Source organism: Pristis pectinata, chromosome 44 (genome assembly GCF_009764475.1).
Source record: "Pristis pectinata isolate sPriPec2 chromosome 44, sPriPec2.1.pri, whole genome shotgun sequence".
NCBI classification, from domain to species: domain Eukaryota; kingdom Metazoa; phylum Chordata; class Chondrichthyes; order Rhinopristiformes; family Pristidae; genus Pristis; species Pristis pectinata.
Window position 1 is genome coordinate 953293 of NC_067447.1, and position 22752 is coordinate 976044.

The following is a 22752-nucleotide window of genomic DNA, read 5'->3' on the forward strand; positions in this document are numbered from 1 at the left end:
ATTGTGGGCCGAACTGTCGGTACTGTGCTGTAGTGTTCTATGTTCTTTGTTCTAAATCTGGGCTCGGAGCCAGCAGGCCTCCAGTAAACTGCTGAAACCAAACTTTGAAATAAAACAGGATGCGTGTTCAGTCTTGCGCTCACTCTTGAGCACCTGATAAGAGGAACTGGTTGGGATCGTTTTGTTTTATTTTAATCTATGTAACACATTGATCGAATTCTTAAGTATGTAACAACCGTAACTGAACTAGTACTGTGATATAGCTGTTGTTTTAACATGTAAAATGAGCTCGTAACCTTCTCTATGTTAGAGTCTGGGGTCTGGGTGACGGTGAAGATCGCTGCCCACTCTCCATGGCAGCATGAGTAAATAAAAGCCATGGAACAAAACTCGGAGTTATCGTTTCTTATTGTAGCAGAAATTAGAGTTTCCACGACAGAAGAGCATAGATAGGATAGATTGCCATGATATGGTGTTGCACTTACAGAGAAAGTACAGTATAGATAGGCACATTAGAGGCAGGAGTACGGACAAGGTAAGCTGAGAGATCAAGAGTCCGTCCTCATCTCATAAGTGGTCCGTTCAATAGTCTCATGAGAAGCTCTTCTTGAGCATGATGGTACGTGTTTTCAAGCACTTTGTATCTTCTGCCCGAGTAGAGGGGATTAAGAGAGGATGTCCGGGATGGGTGGGGTCTGTGATTATGTAGGCTGCTGTACCGAGGCAACAGATGGGTAGGGAGGCTGGTTTCCGTGTTAGGCTAAGCTGTATTCACAATTCTCTGCATTTTCTTGCGGTCTTGAGCAGAGCAGTTGCCGCGCCAAGCTGTGTTGCGCCAGAATGGGACACTTCTGATGGTGCACCTGTTAAAAATTGGTGAGAGCCATCGGCGACATGCCGAATTTCAACTTCCTGACGAAATAGAAGGATTGGTGTGCGAAAGTATGTTCAAAGCACTAATAAAAGGAAGGCGATTTGGTTTCTGCCTATACTTTCCCTTCAGACTGTGTTGAAATCGCTTCCACGCTCTTTAGCTTCGCCCCTTTGTAATCTTTCTATAGATTAACTTATACATTTTCCTGATTGTATTTTACCCGCTTCTAAGATGGTCCTTATAGACTCCTTCTGTAATTCTGTAAACCTGGATTACTTTTCCCCAAAGTGCAGAAGAAATTTCTTATGGTGTTTTAAAACAGAGAACGTAATTTAAATTTGGTGGTCCTTCGGACCAAATTAGTTAAGGCAACAAGTTTATTGTGAGAATATGTGTTGGGGACGAGGCATATTCACGGGGGAGAATGGTGGAGGGACCAAGGAACGATTTGATTATTTCAAATAATTAGTAACGTATGTTTAGCCGAGAACAAACTGCACAGGGTCTACGCATTTCACTGTTGACTATTTGTTTATGTTTCAGGGAAATAAAGCCATCCCAGCGGCGATGCCATGAATGGCTTAAATCAAAAATCGACTCCGAAGAAAAAGGAACCAGCTTGTCAGTCTGGTAGTCACAACGATGTAAGTACTGTTCTTGAACACACCAAAGAATGTTCGCAGCGACGTTCAGGCACACAAACACGTGGCGTGTTCGCACATGTTTTCGAAGCTTCAAGAAGGATATTCGATCATATAAAGGACGATGGGCAACATATCGCAGCGAGAGATGAAAGGGGAACAGCACCATTCGCTGACAGGGTGAAAGGTCCCTACAGGAAAAGGGAACAGGGAAGTTCCATCGAGAAAGAATCTACAAGCGGGCTTGACACCAACAGTCAGCCCGATACATCTAACTCGGAGCGAGAAGAAGGCGATCCCACGACAAGTAGGACTTCCAGTGATGGCTCCCGTTCGTGCACTGTGCCGGCACAGAGGAACCCCGTCGCCTCTGAGAACAAGGGACCCACATCTGGTGAGATAACATTTTGTGTGGCATAGTTTGGTCCGTCAATGGATGGTTTCTTTCTTTTGCAATCCGCTGAACTTTCCCACTTGGAGTCGCGCTGCACAGTCAGAGGCACTTCGGCTCCACGGTCTTGGAAAGATGTCATTTAGCTGGAAAGAGCTCGGAAAATATATTACGAGGACGTTGCGAGGGACAGAGTTATAGAGAGAGGTGTAGTAGGCAAGAACGTTATTTATCGGGAGTGCAAAAGAATGAGGGATGTTCTTAAAGATGTGTGTGAAATCATGAGGGGCAGAGATAGGGTGAATGCACATTATCTTTATTCCCCAGTGTTGTGGAATCAAGAACAGGAGGGCATAGGTTTAATGTGGGAGAGGGGAGATTTAACAGGAACCTGAGGGACAACTTTTTCACCCAAGGTATGGTCCACATATGGAACGAGCTGCCAGAGGATGTGGTTGAGGCAGGTACATGAACAACATTTAAAAGGTACCTGGACAGTTGAATGGATAGGAAATGTTCAGAGAGACAGTGCACAAACTCTGCCATATGGGACTGGTTTAGATGGTCGTTTTGGCCTCTTCCTGTGCTGTATTAGAACATAGAACATAGAACAGTACAGCACAGGAACAGGCCCTTCGGCCCATGCTGATATGCCTAAATAATTAAACTAGTAATTAAATATGGAACTGAACTAATCCCTTCTGCCTACACAATGTCCCTATCCCTCCATCCCCTGCACATCCATGTGCCTATCTTAACCACCTCTGTCGTATCTGACTCCACCACCACACTAGGCAGCGCATTCCAGGCACCCACCGCACTCTGTGTAAAAGAAAATTGACACGTATATCTCCTTTGAACTTACCCCTTCCCTCCTCAAAAGCATGCTCTCCAGTATGACAATTAGATCCTCGGGGGAGGGGAGGGGGAGATAGATACCAGCTGTCTACGCTATCCATGCCTCTCATAATCTTATAAACCTCTATCAGGTCTCCCCTCAGCCTCCGCCCGCTCCATAAGAAACAATCCGTTTGTCTAACCCCTCCTTATAGCGTATGTCCTCCAATCCAGGCAGCATCCTGGTGAACCTCTTCTGTACCTTATCCAAGGCCTCCACGTCCTCCCTATAATGGGGCGACTAGAATTGAACGCAATGCTCCAGATGTGGTCTAACTAGCGTCTGTAAATCTGCAAACTTCATGACCGTATGATCAGTCCATGAGGATCCTCAGATACCCATCAGCGCTCATCCCGTTTCACAGCACCTGATCCGCCACCTTCCATACCTTGGCGCTTCTGGTGCTTGTGAATATAGTGAGAGTCTCCGCGTCCACCACCCCCTCAGACGATGCCCTCCAGATTCCAAATACCGTCTGGATATAAACATTCTTAGAATATACATAAAACATACAACACAATAGCACAGTACAGGCCATTCGGCCCACAAGGTTGTGCCGACATTTTATTCTGTTCTAGATTTATCTAACGCTTCTCTCCCACAGAGCCCCCTATTTTTCTATCATTCATGTGTCCATCCAAGAGACTCTTTAATGTCCCTAATGTATCTGCCCCCACAACCTCAGCCGACAGTGCGTTCCACGCACCCACCACTCTCTGTGTAAGAAGCTTACCCCTGACATCCCTCTTATACCTTCCTCCAATCACCTTAAAATCATGTCGCCTCGTATTAGCTATTGTCGCACTGGGGAAAAGTCTATGACCGTCCAGTCGATCTACAGTATGCCTCTTCTCACACCTCTATCAAGTCATCTCTCATCCTCCTCCTCTCCAAAGAGAAAAGCCCCAGCTCGCTCAACCTATCCTCATAAGACCTACTCTCCAATCCAGGCAACATCCTGGTAAATCTCCTCTGCACCCTCTCTAAAGCTTCCACAACTTTCCTATAATGAGGCGACTGGAACTGAACACAACACTCCATGTGTGGTCTGACCAGAGTTCTATAGAACTACAACATCGCCTCGTGGCTCTTAAACTCAATACCCCGAAAAATGAAGACAAACACTCCATGCGCCTTCTTAACAGCCCTATCGACCTGCGGTGCAACCTTGTGGGATGTATGGATGTGGACACCAATAGCCCTCTGTTTGTCCACACTGCTAAGAGTCCTGCCATTAACCTTGTATTCTGCCTTCAAATTCGATCTACCGAAGTGTATCACTTCATACTTAACCGGGCTGAACTCCATCTGCCACTTCTCAACCCCGCTCTGCGTTCTATCAATATCCTGTGTAACCTATGCCAACCGTCTACACTCTACACAACACAACCATCCTTTGTATCATCAGCAAACTTACGAACCCACCCTTCCACATCCTCATCCAAGTCATTTATAAAAATCACAAATAGCAGGGGGTCCCAGAAGATCTTCTTCAGATATCCTCTGAACCCCTTACTCCTTGCATTAAATGTATGTCCTCTCATTGTGGACGTCACCATTATGGCAAAGAGCTGCTCATTATCCTCCATATCAATGTCCTTCAGAACTTTGTTTCCCTCGTGATGGTCCTGTCTCAGCCTTCTCCGCACGAAGACCAAGCCATTTAGTCTCTCCTCGGGCAACCGCCTGGTAAATCTCTTCTGCAGCTTTTCCAGTGCAACCACATAGAGTCATGTGGATATACAGCAGGGAAACAGGCCCTTCAGCCCACTGTTCCATGCCGACCAAGATGCCCCATCCATGCGAGTCCCATTTGCCAGAGTTTGGCCTATCACCGTCTAAACCTTTCTAATCTATGTACCTGCACAACTATCTTTTAACAGTTGTTATTCTCGCTGCCTCATCCACTTCTTCTGGAAGCCCATTTCCGCTTATATACCACACCGTGTGAAAACAATTTACCCCTCAGGTTCTTATTAAATCTTTCTATTCTCACGGCAGTGTAGCTGTTAGCGTAACGCTATTGCAGCGCCAGCGACCCGGGTTCAATTCCGGCCGCCGTCTGTAAGGAGCTTGTACGTTCTTCCCAGTGTGTCTGCGTGGGTTTCCTCCGGGTGCTCCGGTTTCCTCCTGCATTCCAAAGACGTACGGGTTAGGAAGTTGTGGGCATGCTATGTTGACGCCGAAAGACTGGCGACACTTGAGGCCTTCCCCCCAGAACACTCTGCACAAAAGAAGTATTTCGATGTACGTGACCAATAAAGATATCTTATCTTGTCTTATCCTCTTATCTCATCTCATCTGAGCTCACCTCATCTCATCTCATCTCATCTCGTCTCATCTCGTCTCGTCTCGTCTCATCTCGTCTCATCTCATCTCATCTCATCTCATCTCATCTCATCTCATCTCATCTCATCTCATCTCATCTCATCTCATCTCATCTCATCTCATCTCATCTCATCTCATCTCATCTCATCTCATCTCATCTCATCTCATCTCATCTCATCTCATCTCATCTCATCTCATCTCATCTCATCTCATCTCATCACATCTCAAACAGATCTCAAAATCAGAGGAGAGTTACGAGGATGATTCCAGGAATGAAAGGGCTTGCGTATGATGAGCGTTTGTCGGCTCTTGGACTGTACTCACTGGACATAGTGACATTTAAAATGTTGATAGGAAAGGACAGAGTAGGTGTGGCTAGGCTGTTTCCCTTGGTGGGTGAGTCCAGGACCAGAGGGCACAATCTTAGAATTAGAGGGTGCAGTTTCAAAACAGAGATGAGGAGAAATTTCTTTAGCCAGAGGGTGGTGAATTTGTGGAATTCCTTGCCACGTACAGCAGTGGAGGCCAGATCGGTGGGGGCGTTCAAGGAGGAGATAGATAGATATCTAAATAGTCAGGGTATCAAGGGATATGGGGATAAGGCCGTAAATTGGGATTAGAATAGGTTCCCACCCACCCCATTCCCCATTTATCATTTCTTTTTTTCCCTTTTCCTTGGAGCAGACTCGATGGGCAGAATGGCCTGCTTCTGCTCCCTTGTCTTGTTATCTAGTCTTGTGAAACCCATGCCCTCGAGTTCTTGGGAAACACCTGCGAAAAATCACATGACCTCTGCCCCCTCATGATTTTCTGAACCTCTATAAGGTCACCTCTCTGTCTCCTGAGCTCCAAGGAATAAAGTCCTAGTCTGTTGAACCTCTCCCTATAACTCAGACCCTCAATCCTGCTGTGCTCTGGCGTCATAGGTAGACAGGATGGCGAACGATGCGTCTGGCAAGATTGCATTCATCTGTCATTATACAGCACCAGAGGTGGGATGTCACGTTACAACTGCATGAGACGTTGCCAAGGCAACATTTGGAGCACGGCGTGCAGTTCTGGCCGCCCTGCTGGAGGAAGGTTGAAACTCTGGGGGGGGGGGGGGGGCGGGGGATGTAGAATAGATTTACAAGGATGTTACCGGGACTGGAGGGCCTGAGCTGTCAGGATAGTCTGGGAGCTCCTTCCGCGGGGTGAAGGAGGCTGAGGGGTGACATAGAGGTAATTATCATCATGAAGGACTTAGATAAGTTGAACAGCCAAAGTCTTGCCCACAGCGTCAGGGAGTCCAAGGGTAGAGGGTGAGGTTTGATGATGAGCGGGGGGAAGATTTAAAGAGTAGGGCACATTTCCATACAGAGGCAGGTGGGTATACGGAACGAACTGCCAGAGGAAGTGGTACACACAGGTAGAATTACAAGGTTTAAATGACATTTGGACAGGTTCGTGGACAAGAATGGTTGAGAGGGACAGGGGTCAAGCACAGGCAAATGGGACCAGCTCAGATCGGCAACTTGGTCGGGACGGAAGTGTTGGACTGAAGGGCCTATTTCTGTTCTGTAGAGCTCCATTACTCTGCGACCAATGCTACGTAGAGTTCTCCAACAAAGTTTCATATAAGTGAACCATGATCTCGATGTTTCTACATTATATTCAAGGGGATGAAACGGTCAGGAGTTGCCTGAAAACAAACCAAGCCTCCGACACTTTGCTGAAACTGAAACAAAGTTGTTTCTTTCCAGGATGCAGTTCAGCAGACGGCGACAGGGAAAAACTGAAGGATTTCCTGAAAAGTCTGAACGACAAAAACCTGCGTAGAATCACGGAGTTCTACCGACAGAGACTGGAAGACGCAACTGCAACCTTTGCGGACAGCATTGCTGAAGCTTTGCAGAATAAACTTATAATTGACGCCGGAGAACTTGAGGTTAGTTGTCACGGATTCAGTTTTTTTTTAAATCTCCAACAATGTTCAGAATTTATTCAAGGGTTGTGACTGGAATTGATTCGGCGGAGCAAACAATTAGACAACTAGTGTTCGACTCACGGACCTTGGGAAAAGGCGGTGGCTTATTCACCTGACGGCATCAACCTCGATTTCTCTAACTCACGGTCATCCCTCCCCTCTGCACCCACCCGTTTTACTCTCCCTCATTCCTGTGGCCTCTTTGCCCCCTCTCTTTCCCCTCCCCGTCCTCATGGCCTCCCTCCTATTCCCAAACTCCTTCCCTTTATTCCATGGTCTGCTGTCCAGTCCGACCAGATTCTTTTTTCTTCAGCACTTTGCCTCGTCTACCTATCGCCTCTCAGCTTCTTTCATCTCCCCTACCGCCACCCACCTACCTCCCCCCCTCACCTGGACTCACCTATCACCTGCTCCTCCCACGTCCCCCAACCTCTTTATTCTCGCTTCTGCCCCCTTCCTTTCCAGTACTGATGAAGGGTCGCGACCCGAAACGTTGACTGCTTATTTCCCTCCCTAGATGCTGCCTAACCTGCTGAGTTCTTCCAGCATTTTTTGTATACTGTTGTGTGCCCATTCTCCTTGTCTGTGCGCCTCATGGATTGATAAACCTCAAGGTCGTTGTAGAAGTCGTTGGTGAAGCCGCAGGTGGAATATTGTGTAGAGTTTTGGTCACCCTTTAGTAGGAAAGACGTCGTTAAACAGGAAACAGAGAAGAGAAAATTTACGAGGATGTTGCCAGGACGAGGGGGCCCGTTTGATAGGGAGAGGTTGGCCAGGCTGGATCTTTCCTTCCTTGGAACGTAAGAGAATGAAGGGTTGACCTTATAGAAGTGTTTTTAGAATTATGAAAACCACAGTTACGGTGGACGGTAACTGTCTTTCCTCCAGGGTAGGGGAGTCCAAAACTAGGAGGCATAGGTTCAGGCTGAGAGAGGAAAGATTTAAAAGGGACCTTAAGGGTCAACTTTTCCACGCAGAGGGTGGCGAGCATATGGAACGAAGTTTCCAGAGGAAGTGTTTGAGGCAGGGTCAACAGTATCATTTCAGGACTTGGATAGGTACATGGAGGGGCGGGATTTGGAGCGATATGGGCCGAACGCAGGAAATTGGTACTAACTGGGTGGGCACCGTGGTCGGCACGGTCTGGATGGGCCGAAGGGCTTATATCCGTGCTGTATTGCTCTATGGCTGTAGAAGGTCATCCCTGCCATCCAGGGGAGAAAAGTCCTAGCCAATCCAGCCTCTCCTTATAACCGCAGCCCTCCAGTCCCGGTAACATCCCAGTGAATCTTTGTGCACCATCTGCAACTTAGTAACATGCTTCGTTAGATAAATCCGTTCCGCTTTGGAGTTGAATGCCTCTGCGTTTTCCAAGTACAATGTTTTAAGTATGATCGACGTCGGTCTCTTTGATTTGAATATTGAGTCTCTCCGCATTGTGTTTCCAGCGGGTCAGGGATATGATGAGAAAAGAGCGGGAGGCCGAAGCGTCCAAGTACCTCTTCAATAGAGTTATGGACAAGGGTTCTAAGGCGGGCAGAGCATTTTGGGAAATACTTGTGGACATCCAGGATGATAAACCAAAGTTGAAAGGGATACTGAAAGAAATACAGGAGAAAGGTACTTTGCACCACGTTTTCGTATTTTTAAATAAAAATGCAATGACGCGTGTGCTAACCCCGACTTTGGTAAATCTGAACCACGTCTTTCCCCTCAGATTCCACGTTGCTGCAAGACGTAGTTTGGAGCCAACGTCCAGCAAATATTCCGCAATGTTTGAAAGGTGGGTGCATTTTCAGCGTCCGTTTTCCTTCGGGGTACGGTATCTAACGTAAAGACGTGCCCGGGATGGGAAGATTGCAATTATCAGGAGGGCCTGCAGAATCTGGGGTTTGCTTTTCCTGGGAGCGGAGAAGAATTTGGTTGGGGTGCTTGATAGAGGTGTACAAAATTACGAGATGTGCAGGTGGGTTGGTTGGTTAGTAAGAAACTTGTCTCTATGGAAGGGTGTCTAAAACTAGATGGCACAGGTTTAAGGTAGGACTCCAGGAATGAAGGAAGAGTTTTTAATCACCCAGGGGAATTTCAGAAGAATGTGAATTGGGGAAATCTCATTGCAAGTTACCGAATACTGAAAGGCCTGTATAGAGAAGACGTGGAAAGGATGATCCATCAGCTGGAGAGTCGAGAATCCGAGGGCACGGCTTCAGGATAAAGGGAGGTCTCTTTAAAACTGAGATGAGGAGGAATTTCTTCAGCCAGAGGGCGGTGAATCTGTGGGATTCATTGCCACAGACGGCTGTGGAGGCCAAGTCATTGGGTGTATTTGAAGCAGAGATTGATAGGTTCTTGATTACTAGGGTGGGGTGTTTAGGGTTGCGGGGAGAAAGCGGGAGAATGGGGTTGGGGAAAAAAGAGACGGGATTTAATGGCGGAGCAGTCTCGATGGGCCGAATAGCCTTATACTGCTCTGAAATCTTACGGTATTTTCGGTTGGAATCTGAAACCAGCTGCCGATGGGCGTGGCGAAAGAAGAAACTCTCACAGTAGTTGGGAGGTATCTGGAAGAGCACTTGATTCACCACGGCCGAAAAGGCTATTGATTAAGTGCTGGTATATGGGATTAGTGTGGATGGGTATTTAATAGTGCGTATGGGCATGATGGTCCGAAGGGTATGTACTGTGTGGCTCCATGACAATATTAAACAAATAGTGATTGTCCAACTATTCTAGAAAAGCATTGTTAAACTGAGTATAGTGAAGATAAACATATTGATGTATAGAGATATCCCTCTGTACTGTATGACTTTATGACTCAAGAGCTCTATGCCGGAAGAGTAAATATAACAGTAACAAGACACTGCAGATGCTAGGATACGGAGCAAAGTAAAAACATCTGCCGAAGGGTCTCAACGGGTCGAGCAGCATCTGTCGACGATTCGGATCCAGACCCGGCATCAGGAGTGAGGGTGGAGGGGGAAGGTAGCCGGTACAGAGTGGAGAGAGGCGGCGGTGAAACAAGGGACTGTAGGTGATTGGTGGACCGAGGAGGGTCGTAGGGTGACGGGCAGGTGGAACCAGCTGGGGGAAGGAGGTGGGTTGGATTGTGAGACGGAGGCAGGTGTGTGATAGGTGGAAGCAGACGAGAGGTAGAGGGCCGATGGAGGCAGGTAGATGCAACATCCGTGTCGGAGGCAGCAAGAAACAGTGGGTTAAAATGGGAAGAACGGAAAGATTGTGAGTGTGTGTGCGTGTGTGTGTGTGTGTGTGTGTGTGTGTGTGTGTGTGTGTGTGTGTGTGTGTGTGTCGCTATCTGTCTTTCTGTGTGTGTGTGTGTGTGTGTGTTTGTGTGTGTGTGTGTCGCTATCTGTCTTTCTGTGTGTGTGTGTATCTCTGAGTGTGTGTGCTTGTGCATGTGTGTAGCTGTCTGTGAGTGTGTGTCTGTGAGTGCGTGTGTAATGTTTGTGGCTATCTGTATTTTTGTTATGTCTGTGAATGTGTGTGTATGTGTGTTGCTGTCTCTGAATGTGTGTGTGTCTGTGGGTTTGGGTGTATGTGTTTGTATGTGTCTGAGTGTTGGTGGCCGTCTGTCTGTCTGTGTCTCTGTGTCTGTGAGTACGTGTGTCCCTGTATGCGTGTTGCGTGGTTGTGAGCTTGTGTTTATGAGTGTGTGTTTGGCTGGCTGTCTGTGAGTGTGTATGTGAGTGTTTGTGTGTCTGTGGGTGTGTATGTGTGCAAGAATGTGTCTGACTGTTGGTGGCTGTCTATTTCTCTGTGTCTGTGAGTACGTGTGTCTCTGTATGTGTGTTGCGTGGCTGTGAGCTTGTGTGTGTGTGTGTGTGTGTGTGTGTGTGTGTGTGTGTGTGTGTGTGTGTGTGTGTGTGTGTGTGTGTGTGTGAATAGATATTAGTTGACATATGATGATCAGTTTGTATCCCATTGGAGTCATACAGTCATCGAACAGGAAACAGGTCCTACGACACAACTCGTCCATGCCGACCAGATTGCCCATCTAAGCTAATCGCATTTTCCTGCGTTTAGCCCAGAACCCTCCAAACCTTTCCTACCCATGCACCTGTCGAAATGTCTTTCATATGTTGTTATCGGACCTGCTCCAAACACATCCTCTTGCAGCTCGTTCCATATGCTACCACCCTCTAGATGGAAAAAGTTGCCCCTCTGTTTATTATTAAATCTTTCCCCTCTCAACTGAAAAGCTATGCCCTCTAGTTCTTGATTTCCCGACTCTGGGGAAAAAAACTGTGGGCACTCACCCTCTCTTTGCTCCTCGTGTTGTCATACGTCTCTGTAAAATCAGCCCTCAGTCTCCTACGCTCCAAGGAAACAAGTCCGATCCTATTCAACCTCTCCGTCCCGGCAACATACTCGTAAGTTTTTACTGCACACTCTCCAGCGTCATGGCATCTTTCCTACAGCGGAGACACCAAATCTGTACACAATACCCCAAATGCGGCCTCACCAACGTTTCGTACAACTTGCAACATGACCTCCCAACTCTTGTACTCAGTTCCCTGACTGATAAAGGCCAGCGTGCCGAAAGCCTTCTTCACCACCCTGTCTACCTGTGGCGCCACTTTCAGGGAACCATGTGCTAGTACTCCCAGGTCCCTTTGTCCTACAACACTCCCAAGAGCCCTACCGTTCACCGTGAAAGTCCTACCCTGGTTTGACTTTCCAAAATGCAGCACCTCGGATTTATCTGAATTAAACTCCATTTGCCATTTCTCGGCCCACTTCCGTAGCTGAACAAGATCCCTCCGTAGTTCTTGATAGCCTTCTTCTACGATACCATCTGCTAAAGACACTACTAGCTTTCGTTGACTTGCAGAGATTCAAATGAGGCACAAGGAAACCGTCCGTCAAGAATGCGCCAACACCGAAGTGAACTTTGGGGGCAAGACGAATAGCTTTCTCCTCGAAGACCGATACACCGAGTTGGTCATCATGAAACGCCCTCTGGAAAGTAACATCGTGCAGCACGAACTCTGGGCTCGAGGCAGGACACATGAAAAGTGGCAAAAGAAGCGCATGGCTGACTTGCAGGAGAAAATTACCATCGACAAATTATTCAGAAGTAGCTACTGCCGAACCAGCCTGCACGGAACCTCGGTGGTCACAGGGGTGGCGGGGATTGGTAAAACAACCCTGGTGCAGAAGATTGCCATGGATTGGGCCGCGGGGGAAATATACCAGCAATTTAACTTTATTTTCATCTTTAAGTTTCGGAACTTACGCCGCATTAGCGGCAGGAAAAGTTTGAAACAGCTGGTGCTGGATTCCTACAGTTATTTTGGCAAGGACCTGGAGACGGTCTGGAAAGAGCCGGACAAGATACTGTTCATATTTGATGGCTTGGATGAATTTCACCAGAAGATTGACTTCCACGACCAGCGTAGGGACGTCGCCCCGGAGCACCGGTGCTTCGACCCCGAGTGTCAGGTCGAAGTGGCCGATGTCGTCCGGTGCCTTGTCGGCGGGAAACTGCTGCGGGGTTGCTCGGTGCTGATCACCAGCCGGCCCAACGCCCTGCAATCTCTGGATAAATCCAACGTGAGTCTTTGGGTGGAGATAGCAGGGTTCCTTGAGAAAGAGAGGAAAGAGTTCTGCCGCAGATTCTGCGGAGAAGGAGCGGGGGCTGAAGGTTTGATCCAGTGCATGGAAGAGAACAGCGTCCTGTACACCATGTGCTACATCCCCGTGTACTGCTGGATCTTCTGCTACACGATGGCCCCTATCTTGAGGGGCGAGTCGGTGAAAGGGAAGCAAATCCCCAAGACAATCACCGAGCTCTACTCGAATTTCATGTCCGGCCTGTTGACGCGAGAGGGCTGCGACGTTGAAAACCGACGGGAACTTCTGGTCAAATTGGGAAAGATGGCCTACGATGGTGTCTGCAGAAATACTTTGATCTTCCACCAGAGGGACTTCGAGCGTCACGGCTTGCAGCCTTCTCGATTCACCTCCGGCTTCATCGTGCAAACGTTCCACGACGGCCACTCGGCCGAAAATGCCCTGTACACGTTCACGCACCTCACCCTGCAGGAGTTTCTCGCCGCCCTCTCGCTGGTCCTGAGTTCGGAGGAGCCCAACATGCGGATGGTCCTGAAGGAAGCAGCCAAGGACATCTGCGGGCAGTTTCAGATCTTCCTGCGCTTTCTGGCCGGCCTCTCGTCTCCCAAATCGACGCGAAATCTCACGCAGAATCTGGGATCTTTCTGTGCGCCGGTGTGCCACCAGGTGATTGACTGGCTGGAGCAACTGTTCGAGCAGAACGTTGCCAAGTGCGACGGGCAAGATAAGAAAACGGAACTTATGGAGACATTCCACTTACTGTATGAATCCCAGAACCTGCCCCTGACTGGTAAACTGTTGGGACCCGTGAAGAAGATCGGCTTTCCCGGTCTGGAACTCAGTCCGGCGGATTGCCTCGTACTGGCCTCCGTACTCAAGCCGTGCGCCTCTCTCGATGAATTCGACCTGACACAGTGCTCGGTCCAAGGTGAAGGAATCCGCAAACTGGCGGGGGTTTTACGCAAATGCAAGATCCTCAGGTGATTCTCCGAGAACTGCGGTGTACGGGTTACACTTTAGTAAGCAGCTATTCGGTCCGTCGAGTGTATGCCAGCTCCCAGAGCAATCCCATCAGTAAAAGGCAAAGTGAAAGTCGAGTTTGTTGTCATATGCACCAGTACATGTGCGCACAGGTGCAATGAAAAACTTACTTGCAGCAGCATCACAGGCGCATAGCGTTTACAAGAAAAATATAAATTAAACACAATTTTTGCAAGTAAGAACACAATTAGAACAAAAAAGGGCAAAATCCTTTTCAGTTCAAAGTGGTCTAGTGTTGCTAAACTCTCGTGATTAGGGTTGTGCCGGTTGATTCAACAACCGAACGGTTGAAGGGAAGTAGCCGTTCCTGAACCGGGTGGTGTGGGGACTTCAGGCTCCTGTGCTCCTGCTCGTTGGGAGCTGCGAGAAGATGGCACGGCCCGGATGGTGGGGATCTTTGATGGTGGATATTTGCCTTCTTGAGGCAGGGCCTCCTGGAGATATTAGCGGTGGTGGGGAGGGATGACTTTCACACACACACACACACACACACACACACACACACACACACACACACACACACCTCTTTCTATGTAATCCCCAGCCCACTTTCACCGAATTTCCTTCCCTCCCCCTCCACTCCGTCCACATACTCCACCCACTGGGTCCCCTCCCCCTACCGTTCCCATCTGCCCGCCATCTCTCCCTCATTTGGTTCCATGCCCCACCTCCCTCTCTTAATAGATTCAATCACCTGAAGCCCTTCGTCGCCTGCACCTATCACCTCCCGTCCTCGGACGCTATCTCCATCCGCCTATACCACCCCCCTCACCTGGATCTACCTGCCGCTTGCCATATTTTGCTTCAACCCTCCCCCTAACCACTTCCTGCAGGCGATCTCCCCTCTACTCTTCCAGTCTAGATGAAGGCTCCTGACCCAATATGGCAACACTCCATTTCCCTCCATAGTTCTTCAGGCCGCTCGTTTTTTTTTGGTCCCCATTCATTTATTCGTAACCTTCCCTCCCTCGCATTCCTCTCAACTCTCTACTGAATGTCACACCACCATCCTACATCGGGGTAAATTAAAGTAACACACTATGATCTTATAAACCTCAATCAAAGTCACTCCTCGGCCTCCTACGCTCTAGGGAAAAAGTCCCAACCTACCCAGTCTCTGCTAAAAGCTTCAGCCCTCCAGTCACAGTAACATCCTCCTGAATCTTTTCTGCACCTTTTCCAGCTTCAGGACATCCTTCCTATACTCAGGAGACCAGAAATGCACTCGATCCTCCAAGTGTGGTCTCACTAACGTCCAGTGCACCTATAACATGACGTCCCCATCTCTTGCACTCAGTGCCTTGACCGATGAAGGGCAGCGTGCTAAACGCCTCTTCACCACCCTGTCTACCTGTGTCGCCACTTTCAGGGAACGAGGCACCTGTAGCCCGAGGCGTCTCTGTTCCTCAACAATGTTCAGAGATCTACACTTGATCTGTCCTGGTTTGCCTTACCAAAAATGCAGCATTTATTAAATTTATAGAGCAATGCAGCACGAAAAAAATGACCTTCGGACCAACTCGTCCACACCGATAAAGATGCCCATCTAAGCCGATCCCATTTCCCCGCGTTTGGCCCGTATCCCTCCAAACCTTTGCTATCTATGTACCTATAGCTGTAGTTAAGATGTTATTTCTTTCTTTTTCAATATTTCTAGTAATGCCAAATAAAAAGTACGAAGTGCATGAAACGAAGGGAAAAACCCAAAATGTTACAAAATAAATTCTATTGAATCACACTAGAAATCACGATGATTCATATTAATAAAAAAAAGCGATAACTAATTAGTATTGATGTTGGGATAATGTGATTACATTCTAAAAAAAATCTAACCCTACTGCCAAAACCGAAGCTGTTTAGTAACATCCTGAAGACATAGTAGTATTGGCCAATATCTGAACTTCAAGCACCAAATCAGTGGTTTTGAAAGTAGTTCAAAAAAGGTCCCCATAATATTTGATAGTTCATAATAGATCCAGAAATAGAAATTTAAATATGACATAACATCCCGTAATCATTGAGCATGAGTGGGGAGGGGGGGGGGGGTTTGGTTAGGTTAATTTCCTTCAATTTAAGCAATACAGCCCTCCTGGCTAAAAGAGAAACGAAGGCAAATATGTGTAAGTCAGAAGTATCCAGAATTATATCTTTTTATCCAACAATCCCGAATAATGCAGTTAAAGGATTTGGCTTAAAATTTATTTTAAAAAGTACAGAAAAGGTCTGAAGTAAGGTTTGTTATTTCAGTCGTCTCAACCACCTCCTCTGGCAGCTCGTTCAATGTACCGACCACCCCTTGCATGATGAAGTTGCAGTTCAGGTATCTTTCAAATATTTTCCCTCTCACCTTAAATCTCTGCCCTCCAGTTCCTGCATCCCTTTCCCTGGGAATAAAAGACCGTGTGCGTTCACTCTATCTATGACCCTCGTGATTTTACACACCCCATAGGGTCACCCCTGCAATGAATAAAATTCTAGCCTGCCCAGCCTCTCCCTTTAACTCGGGACCTGATGTCCCAGCAACATCTTCGTAAATCTTCCCTGCACTTTTTACCGGCTGAAGACGTCTGTCCTCTGACAGGACAACCAAAACTGTGCACGACACTCCAGCTGAGGCCTCCCCAATGCAAGGCAGAAAGGCTAACCATTGCACCACTCTGCGCCACGCAAATGTAAGAATGTCAGAGCAAATTCAAATCCAGTAACCTTCAGCTGGCTCTCTCCCCATTCAGTGGCGGGAAACAGTGATCTTGATGTGCCCTGCTTGCAATTCCGTCCTCTGCCTTATATGAACGTCTGGCGGTTTATCCAAATGATAAATATTTTATGTTGACTAACAAGCATTTATTAAATAAGAAATTGCCAACAACATGAACCTCATGTTCCAGCAGGTTCATGTTATACGTTATGTCATCATGTTATGTTATACCAACTTGAAACTGTTCTAGGAGACCTGAAAGCCGTCCGAGACGACAATGCAAAACAGTTCCATTTGGGGCTGAGGAGACAACAATTATACCGCGAGGATGCCGGCTTTGGTATATCCTCTGCCCCAAATGGGTTGTTTGGCGTAGAGCAATATTAACCTTGGACAGATAGCTCATGCTAACCCAGTTGCGAATTTCTACCTGGAAAGCATTTACCTGCACCGTTCTTTTAACATATACTGCATTTAATTTATTCTCTTTGTCTGCACTCAGGATTAATGAAAATAAACTCGAGGACGAGGGGGTGAAACGAATCTGCGCGGAGCTGAGAGAGCCCGACTGCAAAATAGAAACGCTGGAGTAAGTAGAAGTAATTACAACGACAACAGAAGTGGTTTAAATGACTAAGGAACGCTGAATAGTTACCACTTGGTATTGGTATTGGTTTATTATTGTCACTTGTACCGAGGTACAGTGAAAAGCTTGTCTTGCATACCGATCGTACAGGTCAATTCATTATACAGTGAAGTTACATTGAGTTAGTACAGAGTGCATTGAGGTAGTACAGGTAAAATAAAACAGTAACAGTATAGAATAAAGTGTCACAGCTGCAGAGAAAGTGCAGTGCAATAAGGTGCGAGGTCACAACAAGGTAGAAACTTAGTGAAAGTTCTAAGATAAGATGTTTATTTATTAGTCACATGTACATCGAAACACACAGTGGAACGCGTCTGTTTGCGTTACTGAGAATGTGCTGGGGTGCAGCCGGCCAGTGTGGCCACGCTACTGGCTCTAACATAGCATGTCCACAGCTCCTAACCTGCACATCTTTGGAATGCCACACGGGGAGGACGTACAAACTCCTTACAGACAGCGCCCGGGTCGCTGGCGCTGTAATAATGTTACGCTAACCTCTACACTACAGCTTCTGTCGCCCAGCTATAGGAAAGGGGTTATTGGGCTAGAAGGGGTGAAGTGACGAAGAAATCAGTGCTGGTATGTCAAAGTCAAGGTCGAGTTTATTGTCATGTGCACAAGTGCATGTCTGCACAGTCTCAATGACAAACTTACTTGCAGCGGCATCACAGGCACATGGCATCATACAAGCAATATCCACCAGAAAAACATAAATTGGACACAATTGTTACAAGAAAGTACACAATTAGAACAAAAATAAAATTGCACATTTCAGTGCAAAGTGATCAAACTGGTCACAGTGTTGCTGAACTGTTGTGGATGTGGTTTAGCCGGTTGGTTCAAGAACCGAATGGTTGAAGGGAAGCAGCTGTTCCTGAACCTGCTGGTGTGGGGACGTCAGGCTTCTGTACCTCCTGCCTGATGGGAGCTGCGAGAAATTGGCATGGCCCGGATGGTAGGGGGGAATCCTTAGCGGTGGATGTTGTCTCCTTGGGGCAGCGCCTACCGGAAATACTGCCGACAGTGGGGAGGGATGTGCCCCTGATGTATTGGGCTGAGCCCACGACTCTGTGGCTTCTTGCGTCGATTGAATGGCGAGAGTCCAGAAAGGAATCACGGGGATGTTACCTGGACTGGAGGGCTTGAGTTAGAAGTGGAGGCTCAGGAGGCTGGTGCTTTCTCCACTGGATTGCGGGATGCTGAGGGGTGACATGATAAAGCCTTATAAAATCACGTGGGTCACAGATAAGCTGGACCGTCACAGTCTTTTCCCCAGGGTAGGGGAGTGTAAAACTAGAAAGCGCAGGTTTAACGTGAGCGGGGAAAGGCCAGGTACGGTAGTGCAGCGGTTAGGGTAATGCTATTACAGCGTCGGCGACTCCGGGTTCAATCCTGGCCACTGGCTGTAAGGAGATTGTACGTTCTCCCCGTGTCTGCGTGGGTTTCCTCCGGGTGCTCCAGTTTCCTCCCATAGTCCAAAGACTTACGGGTTAGGAAGTTGTGGGCATGCTATGTTGGCGCCGGAAGCCTGGCGACACTTGCGGGCTGCCCCCAGATCACTCTATGCAAAAGATGCATTTCACTCTGTGTTTTGATGTACATGTGACTAATAAAGATATCTTATCTTAAAGGGGATCGTATATAAGTAGATTAGATTATAAATCATAGATAAGGTACGTAGTCAAAATGTTTTTCCCCCCTAATGTGAGTGTCAAACACAAAATAGTTAAAGGTAGGAGGAAGGAGAATTAAGAGGGATCTGAGGCGTACGCGTTTCACACAGAGAGTGGATGATATCTGGAGGAGGTGAACCAGATGCAGTTCAACTGAGAAACAAAAGGACTGCAGAAGCTGGAATCTAGAAGAAAAACACGATGATGCTGGAGGAACTCAGCAGGTCGGGCAGCATCCGTGGAGAAAAAACAGGCGGTCAATCAACATGAACCTGTTACAGGAGACCCGAAAGTCGTCCTGGTCGACAATGCAAAACAGCTCCATTTGGAGCTGAGGATACGACAGTTATACTGCGAGGACGCCGGATTTGCAGTGAATTAGTCTATCCTCCGTGCCAAGAAGAGCTGTTTGGCGTAGAGAAATATTAACCCTGGACATACAGCTCAGGCCAAGGCAGTCGGAAATTTCCACCTGGAAATCAGTTAGCTGCACCAGGGCTTTAACATGCGCTGCGTTTAATTTGCTTACTTCGTCCGCGTTCAGGATTAAAGAAAACAAACTGTTGGACGCGGGACTGAAACGAATCTTTGCAGAACTGAGAGAGCAAAACCAGGCCGCCCGCTTCTCTCCACGGACGCTGCCTGGCCTGCTGAGTTCCTCCAGCATCATACAGTTCAACAGACGTTTAACAGATATTTAGACAGATAATCGAAAATACAAGGCGGAGAACGAAACGGTCCTAAAGTGGGCACATTGGAGGAGTGTAAATGGGCAAAAAGGTCGGCAGTGACGTACATACATGGAACATAGGACACTACAGCATAGTGCAGGCCCTTCGTCCCGCAATGTTGTGCCAACATTTTATCCTGCTCCAAGATCTATCTCACCCTTCCCTCCCACGTAACCCACTATTTTCCTATCATTTATGTGTCTACATCAGAGTCTCTTAAATGTCCCTAACGTACTTGCCCCCACTACCCTTGAAGGCAGTACGTTCCAACCACCCACCACTCTCTGTGTAAAAATCTTACCCTTGACATCCCCCTTATACCTTCCTCCAATCACCTTAAAATTACGTCCCCTCGTGTTAGTTATTGTCTCCCTGGGAAAAGTCTCTGACTGTCCACTCCATCTATGCCTCTTGTACACCTCTATCAGGTCACCTCTCACCCTCCTTCTCTCCAAAGAGAAAAGCCTTAGCTCGCTCAACCTGCTCTCATAAGACGTGCTCTCGAATCCAGGCAGTATCCTGGTAAATCTCCCCGCACCCTCTCTAAAGCTTCCACGTCTTTGCTAAAATGAGGCGGCCAGAACTGAACACAATACTCCAAGTGTGGTCTGACGTGATGGGCTGAAGGGCCCGTTTGTGTGCCCTGTGACTCTGTGACTCCACAACACTCAGTGGGATCTCCGGTGATTAGTGAGTAAATTTAGTAAATTGGCTTGTATTCTAACATGTACCGAGGTACAGTGAAAAACCTCTCTTGCATACCGTTCGTACAGTTCAATTCATTGCATAGTGCATTGAGGGTGAACCAACAACACAATGCAGAGTAAAGTGTCACCGTGCCAGAGGAAGTGCAGTGAAATCAGACAACAAGGTGCAAGGTCATAACGAGGTAGATTGTGAGGTCAAGAGTCCATTTCATCGTATCAGGGAACCGTATAAGCTGTCCTTGAGCCTATTGCTGCGTACTTTCAGGTTTTTGTATCTTCTGCCCAATGGGAGAGGGGAGAAATGTCCGTTGTGGGGTCTTTGGTTATGTTGGCTGCTTTACCGAAGCATCGAGAAGTGTAGACAGAGTCCACGGAGGGGCGGATGCTTTCCGTGATGTGCTGGGCTGTGTCCACCACTCCCTAAAGTTTCTTGCGTTCCCGGTCAGAGCAGTTACCATACCAAGCCGCGATGCATGCGGATAGGATGTTTTCAGTGGTGCATCAATCAAAATTGGTGAGGGTCAAAGGGGACATGCCAAATTCTTTTAGCTTCCGTGCAAGATCCACACCCGTAGCACCCCAGGTCAGTTTCGAAAGCGGGACCTCTCGAACGGTGAGGCGGCGACCCAACCAGCTGCGCTAACTGTGACGCCCAGCGTAATTCAACAGCTGTTTATTGCTGACGAAAATAAATAGATATCGAGGTGCTGGTGCACTGGTGTTACCTGCTAAAGGTAAACAGATGATGATTTCTTTATTAGTCACATGTACATGGAAACACACAGTGAAATGCATCTTTGCGTAGAGTGTTCTGGGGGCAGCCCGCAAGTGTCGCCATGCTTCTGGCACCAACATAGCATGCCCACAACTTCCTAACCCGTGTGTCTTTAGAATTTGGGAGGATACCGGAAGAAACCCACGCAGACACGGGGAGAATGTACACACTCCTTACAGACAGCGGCCGGAATTGAACCCGGAGTCGCTGGCGCTGTAAAGCGTTATGCTAACCGCTACACTACCGTGCCTCCAACGTCTACCGTTGTTTCTTCGCCCTGTCAGCTCTCCCCCTGTCTTCTCCACTGTCTCCACACACCGCAACCCCCCACCCCCGGCCGTACACCTGTCTCCATCTTCCCAACCACCCCTACACACCTGGATCCAGCTCTCGTTCACCAGCTCTCACACGATCACAAGATCACGTGAAAATGGAGCAGAAGTAGGCCATTCGGCGCATCGAGTCTTCTCCATGAGCTAAACTAAAACTATTCCTATCTAGCTCCAATTTCCGGCCTTATCCCCATATCCCTTGGTACCTTGACGAATTAGATACCTATCAATCTCCTCCTTAAACACCCCCAATGATCGGGCCTGCACTGTTGTACGTGGCAAAGAATTCCACAATCTCACCACCCTCTGGCTAAAAAAAATTTCTCCTCATTTCTGTTTTATACCGGTACCCTCTAATTCTAAAATGGTGCCCTCTAGTCCTGGACTCGCCCACTAAGAGAAACGGTCGGCCCACCCCTGCCGCTCACCTCTTTATATTGGCCAGCTCCCCTCTGGACCACATGAACATTCAATGCTCAAATTTCGGGCAACCTTCAAGTCCTCTCTCCCTTGTCTCTCCTCCCGATCTACCCAGTTCTTCCTACACTTCCAAAGCCCCCATCGTTCCATCTTCTTCACCAACCCCATCTGCCCATCACCCACACAGTCCTCCCACTGGGTCTCCTCCCTCCCACTGTTCCCACCTTTCCTTCCCCACCCCGCTTATTTGGTTCCACGGTCCAACTTCCTCTCCCATCAGATACCACCACCAGCAGTCTTTTGTCGCCTCCACCTATCAGCCTCTTGTCGCTACATCCCCAACCCCTCCTCCCTCTGCTTAGCACCCCTCCTTACCCGGATTCACCAGTCGCTTGCCAGTCCTGCCCCTTCATCCTGTATCTCTCCCCTTTACCCTTTCAAGTCCAGATGCAGGGACTCGCCCAGAAACATCGGCTGTCCATTCCCCTCCACAGATGCCGCCCGACCCGCTTCCTTGCAGTTTTTGTTTCTTTGCTCGGTAACCGCCAATGTTCAACTCTCCTGCTTTGGTTTGGCCGCAGGTTAAGATGTAACAATCTCACGCACGATTCCGTGAACCATCTGGCGGAGGTGATCAGTAAGAACGGATCGCTGCTGTCACTGGACCTGGGAAACAGTAACAGTTCCAGTAAACTCAGCAATGACCTGACCGACCAATGCATCCCGGCGCTGCAACGTCTCATCAAGGATAGTCGTCAGCTGGGAGAAATCAGGTCAGAAACAGAACAAAAGCATCGTGTGTTACCCAGGAAGAAAGTTAACCTCACATTTAGACGCACGATATGATTGGTAAAAACCTTGCATTTAAAGCCCGAGAGGTGCGCATCCTCGCCTGACATAAGGGAATGGTGCTTTGTTAATAGAACTTAGAACAGGACAGAACAGGAACAGGCCCTTCGGCCCACGATGTCTGTGCCGAGCATGAAGCCAAATAAAACTAAATCAATTCTGCCTGCTCATGATCAATATCCCTCCATTC

General features: G+C 48.0%; 1 protein-coding gene across 1 annotated transcript in view; it reads left to right on the plus strand.

The window, feature by feature from the left end:
* The window catches only part of LOC127566674 (NACHT, LRR and PYD domains-containing protein 3-like), a 38791-nt gene that overhangs the window by 12983 nt on the left and 3056 nt on the right, over positions 1–22752 (plus strand). Inside the window, exons 2-8 of the mRNA XM_052009196.1 lie at positions 1418–1909; positions 6875–7059; positions 8547–8718; positions 8816–8881; positions 11948–13670; positions 16932–17018; positions 22295–22486. Of these exons, the coding sequence (XP_051865156.1) occupies positions 1447–1909; positions 6875–7059; positions 8547–8718; positions 8816–8881; positions 11948–13670; positions 16932–17018; positions 22295–22486 (2888 nt within the window). The 5' untranslated portion in view covers positions 1418–1446. The remainder of the gene's footprint in view (positions 1–1417; positions 1910–6874; positions 7060–8546; positions 8719–8815; positions 8882–11947; positions 13671–16931; positions 17019–22294; positions 22487–22752) is intronic.